The sequence below is a fragment of the Aureococcus anophagefferens genome, assembly GCF_000186865.1.
Source record: "Aureococcus anophagefferens unplaced genomic scaffold AURANscaffold_284, whole genome shotgun sequence".
Taxonomy (NCBI): domain Eukaryota; class Pelagophyceae; order Pelagomonadales; family Pelagomonadaceae; genus Aureococcus; species Aureococcus anophagefferens.
The window spans coordinates 5646-9330 of record NW_008705817.1 but is presented as its reverse complement, the minus strand read 5'-3'; the positions used below and the strand labels follow the sequence as shown (position 1 = coordinate 9330).

General features: G+C 73.6%; 1 protein-coding gene across 1 annotated transcript in view; it reads right to left on the bottom strand.

Moving 5' to 3' along the window:
• Positions 1–34: 34 nt before the first annotated feature.
• AURANDRAFT_68670 (hypothetical protein) overlaps positions 35–3685 on the bottom strand; it is a gene marked incomplete at both ends in the record, with an annotated part of 9026 nt that continues 5375 nt past the window's right edge. The window contains one exon of the mRNA XM_009044382.1: positions 35–3669. Within this exon, the coding sequence (XP_009042630.1) occupies positions 35–3669 (3635 nt within the window). The remainder of the gene's footprint in view (positions 3670–3685) is intronic.

The following is a 3685-nucleotide window of genomic DNA, read 5'->3' as shown; positions in this document are numbered from 1 at the left end:
GATCTTCCGGCCCGCGCTGCCCGCGCCGTTGTACTTGCGCGCGATGATGAGGAGCCACCACATGGGCAGCAGGAGCGCCGCGAGGAAGCCGAGCGTGCCTAGAATCTTGGCCCGCACGGATACGGGCTTCTGCATCTTCAGCGTCGGCCCGCGGCCGGACGCGGCGAAGCAGCCCTCGGACTTGAGCTCGTGGTAGAAGAGGACGCGCTCCTTGGCGTCCATGTGCTCGAGGCGGAGCAGGTTGTAGAGGAGCGTGCACTTCCGGCCGTCGTCGCTGCGCATGTCCGCGAGGTGGCGGTCCCACGTCGCCGCGATCATCAGATTCTGCACGATCGTCGCGTAGGTCTTCTCCGCGAAGTGGCTCCGCCAGGAGCGCCCGCCGCGCCGCCGGTGCTTCGCCGCATAGGCCGCCCAGGCCGGGTTGTCGAGGTCGAGGGCCGCGGGCGCGTTCAGGCCCCAGGTCCGCTCGAGCGCCGCGATCAAGAACGCGACGCCGTCGCGGTCCTCCGGCGACGCCGCGCGGCCGTAGGCGCGCACGAGCTCCGCCCGCCGGGCGAGCACGCCGCACATGGTTGGCGCCACGGCCCGCAGCGCGTAGTAGCGCGGCGTCGGGATCGGGTGGACGTCCGCCGGCGGGCCCGCGAGCCCCAGGTTCCGCCACAGCCGGAGCCCGACGACGTGCGCCGTCGCGAGCTCCGCCGGGGCCTTGCGCTCGTGGAGCAGGCCCGCGAGGCCGGACACGTCCGGCGCCGACGGCCGCGGCTCGTCGGGCGCCTTCGTCTCCCTCGGCTCGTCGGGCGCCTTCGTCTCCTTCGTCTCCTCCTCCGCGGCCGGCGGCGCGCCGGCGAAGGGGTCGCCGCGCGCGCTCTTCTTCTGCTCCTTGATGTCCAGCGACGTCCGCAGGACCGCGTGCTTGAACTTGCTCAGGCGCCGCACGCGGCCGGCCTCGCGCCGCGCGAGGTCCTCGGGCGACACGAGGGTCATGAAGCGGTCGAGGAATCTGGAGAGCCGCGGCCGCGCCTTCCTCGTGGCGTCGGGCCAGTGGAGGGGCGCGCAGACGTACTTCATGAAGAACTTGTCGAAGAGGACCATGCAGGGCAGGCTGATGAGCATGACGAGGAACACGAGCGTCGCGCGCTTCGCGATGATGTCCTGCGGGTCCGGCAGGATGGGCTGGCAGTGCGCGGCGCCGACGTCCGGGAAGGGCTCCCAGAAGCAGGCGCGGGCCTGGACCTCGTCCCGGTCCGTCAGCCACGCCACCGTCTCGTCGTAGATGTTGGCCTTGTCGCCGCAGTCGTCCTCGTGCTCGCTCTTCTCGCAGTAGCCGATGGGGTACGCGAACACAAAGGCGAGGAACTGGCTGAGCATGATCATGAGCAGGCTGAACAGGAGCATGACGGCGCGCTGGTAGCGCGGGCTCGCGGGCTTGTACTTGGTGAAGATGGTCACCCAGCTGTGGTTGTTCCAGACGAGATGCACCGCGTAGGCGAAGGGTCTGTCCGTCGCCTTGACGAACTTGGGCAGCGACGCCGCGGCGACGTCGTGGAGCGAGTCGAAGGAGTAGGTCTTCGCGGGCGCGTCGCGCGCCTTCGCCGCGGCCCGCTTCGCGCGCGCGGCGTCGCGCGGGTCGAGGACGAAGCTGCCGAGGAGCGCCGCGAAGACGCAGGCGCCGACCATGGCCGCCAACGTCCCGACGATGAGCGGGTTGTCCTCGACGAGCTCCGACGCGTAGGGGTCCTTGAAGGCCGACGCGTAGTAGCCGACCATCGTGTGGGAGGTAGCGCCGTAGGCCGCCGGCGGCCCGCCGACGGTACCGTTGCACGCGCAGGTCGCGTTGGCCGGCGACCAGGCGAGCAGGACGCAGGCCGCGTCCTCGTCGACGTCGTCGGCGCCGGACGCGCACCGGGGCACCTCGGACGCGACGCANGCGATGTCGTAGGCGCCCGGGCGGCCGTCGCAGGCCGCGGCGACGGCGTCGTCGCCCGGGCAGGAGAAGGTCGAGTTCTCGTCGCCGCGCGCGCAGGTCAGCGTGTAGGTGTCGTTCGACGTCCGCGGCGCCTCCAGCAGGGGCACGACGTAGGCGACCGTCGCGTTGGCGGCGGGCGCGGGCGCGTCGGACGTCGCGGAGAAACGGACGAACGCCGCGAAGTCGCCGTCGACGGCGAACTCCGCGAGCACCGTGGCCACGGTCGTCGCGCCGGCCGTGTCGGCGCCCGACACCGTCAGCACGGAGTCGCCCGCGGCGCTCGCGCCGACGGCGAGGGGGTCCCACTTCCGCGCGCTCAGCGCGAGGCCGTCGCCCGTCGCCTCGCGCGCGAACTCGCCGGCGACGGCGTCGACGGCGACGGCGACGCCGAGGTCGTCGACGGCCGCGGAGATTCGCGACGCATTCGACGCGTTCGACGCCGCGGCGCGGCCGAGCGTCGACGCGAGCGCGTCGCCGGCCTGGGATGTGGCGCCGAGCGACCGACCCGACGCGCACAGGTCGCCCGCGAGCCTCAGCGATTCCTGTTCGCCGTCCGCGTCGAGGCCATCGCCGGAGAGCGCCGCGAGCGTGCTCGCCTGCGCCTCGAGCGCCGCCGCCGACGGCGCCTGGATGCCGCGGACGTCGTCCAAACTCGTCAAAAGCCGCCCGCGGAGCGCCGCGAGCTCCGACGCGTCCGCGCTCAGGCGCCGGCGGAACGTCGGGTCCGTCGCCGCGGCCGCCGACGCGACGAGGGACGCGTGGACGCGGTCGACGTCGCCGGCGGCGAAGGCGTCGTCGAGCTCCGCGTCGCTCGCGGCCGAGAGGTCCGCGGCGGAGCCGTACGTGGCGGCGGTCACGTCCGCGGACACCGCCGACGACCGCGCGGTGGCCCCGAACGCGTCGGCGACGTCGGCGACGAGGCGCGCGACCCCGGCGGGCAGCCGCGCGTCGTCGACGGCGGACGCGTAGCTCGAGGCCATCAAAGCGTAGTCGACGCCGCCGGCGACGCGCGAGAAGCCGTAGGTCAGGGGCAGGTCCTCGTCGACCCAGTTGGCCGCGGCGACGCGGAAGCTCGTCGACAGCGACACGCCCGAGGCTGGTGTTACAGAAACATCACCGCTCGTGGGCTTGCCGTTGGCGACGACGTTGACGGTCGTCGACGTCGCCGCGCCGGACGCCGCGACAGACGCGAGCGCGAACGCGTAGGTCGCGCCGGGCGTGAGGCTGTCGGCGGCGAGGACGAGCGGCGCGCGCCGCGTCTCGCCGCCGGGCACGGCTACGACGAGCGCCGACGACGCCGACGCCTCGAAGCCGCCTTCGAGAATCCCCGCCGCGAGCGTCCACGCGACCGTCGCGTCGCCGTCGTCGGCGCCGCCGGCGACGGCGTCGAGGACGAGCGTCTTCGACGGGTCGACCTTGGACGTTGTCGTCGTGAGTTGCAGCCGGAGCTCGGGCACGCGGTCGGCGAAGACCGTCGCGGTCGCGGCCGCGGCGGCGGTCCGCCCGTCCGCGGCCGTCGCCGTTACGGTGAACGCGTACGTCCCCGGGCTCGCGCCCGCCGCGATGTCCAGTGTCGACGCGTCCGCCGTCCAGGCCAGACCGCCGCAGGCCGCGCAGGCCCAGACGAAACTCAGCGCGCCGCCGGCCTCGTCGTAGGACGCGGCCGCGTCGAACGCCGCCGACTGCTCCGGCGACAGCGCGGCCTCGTAGCGATCCAAG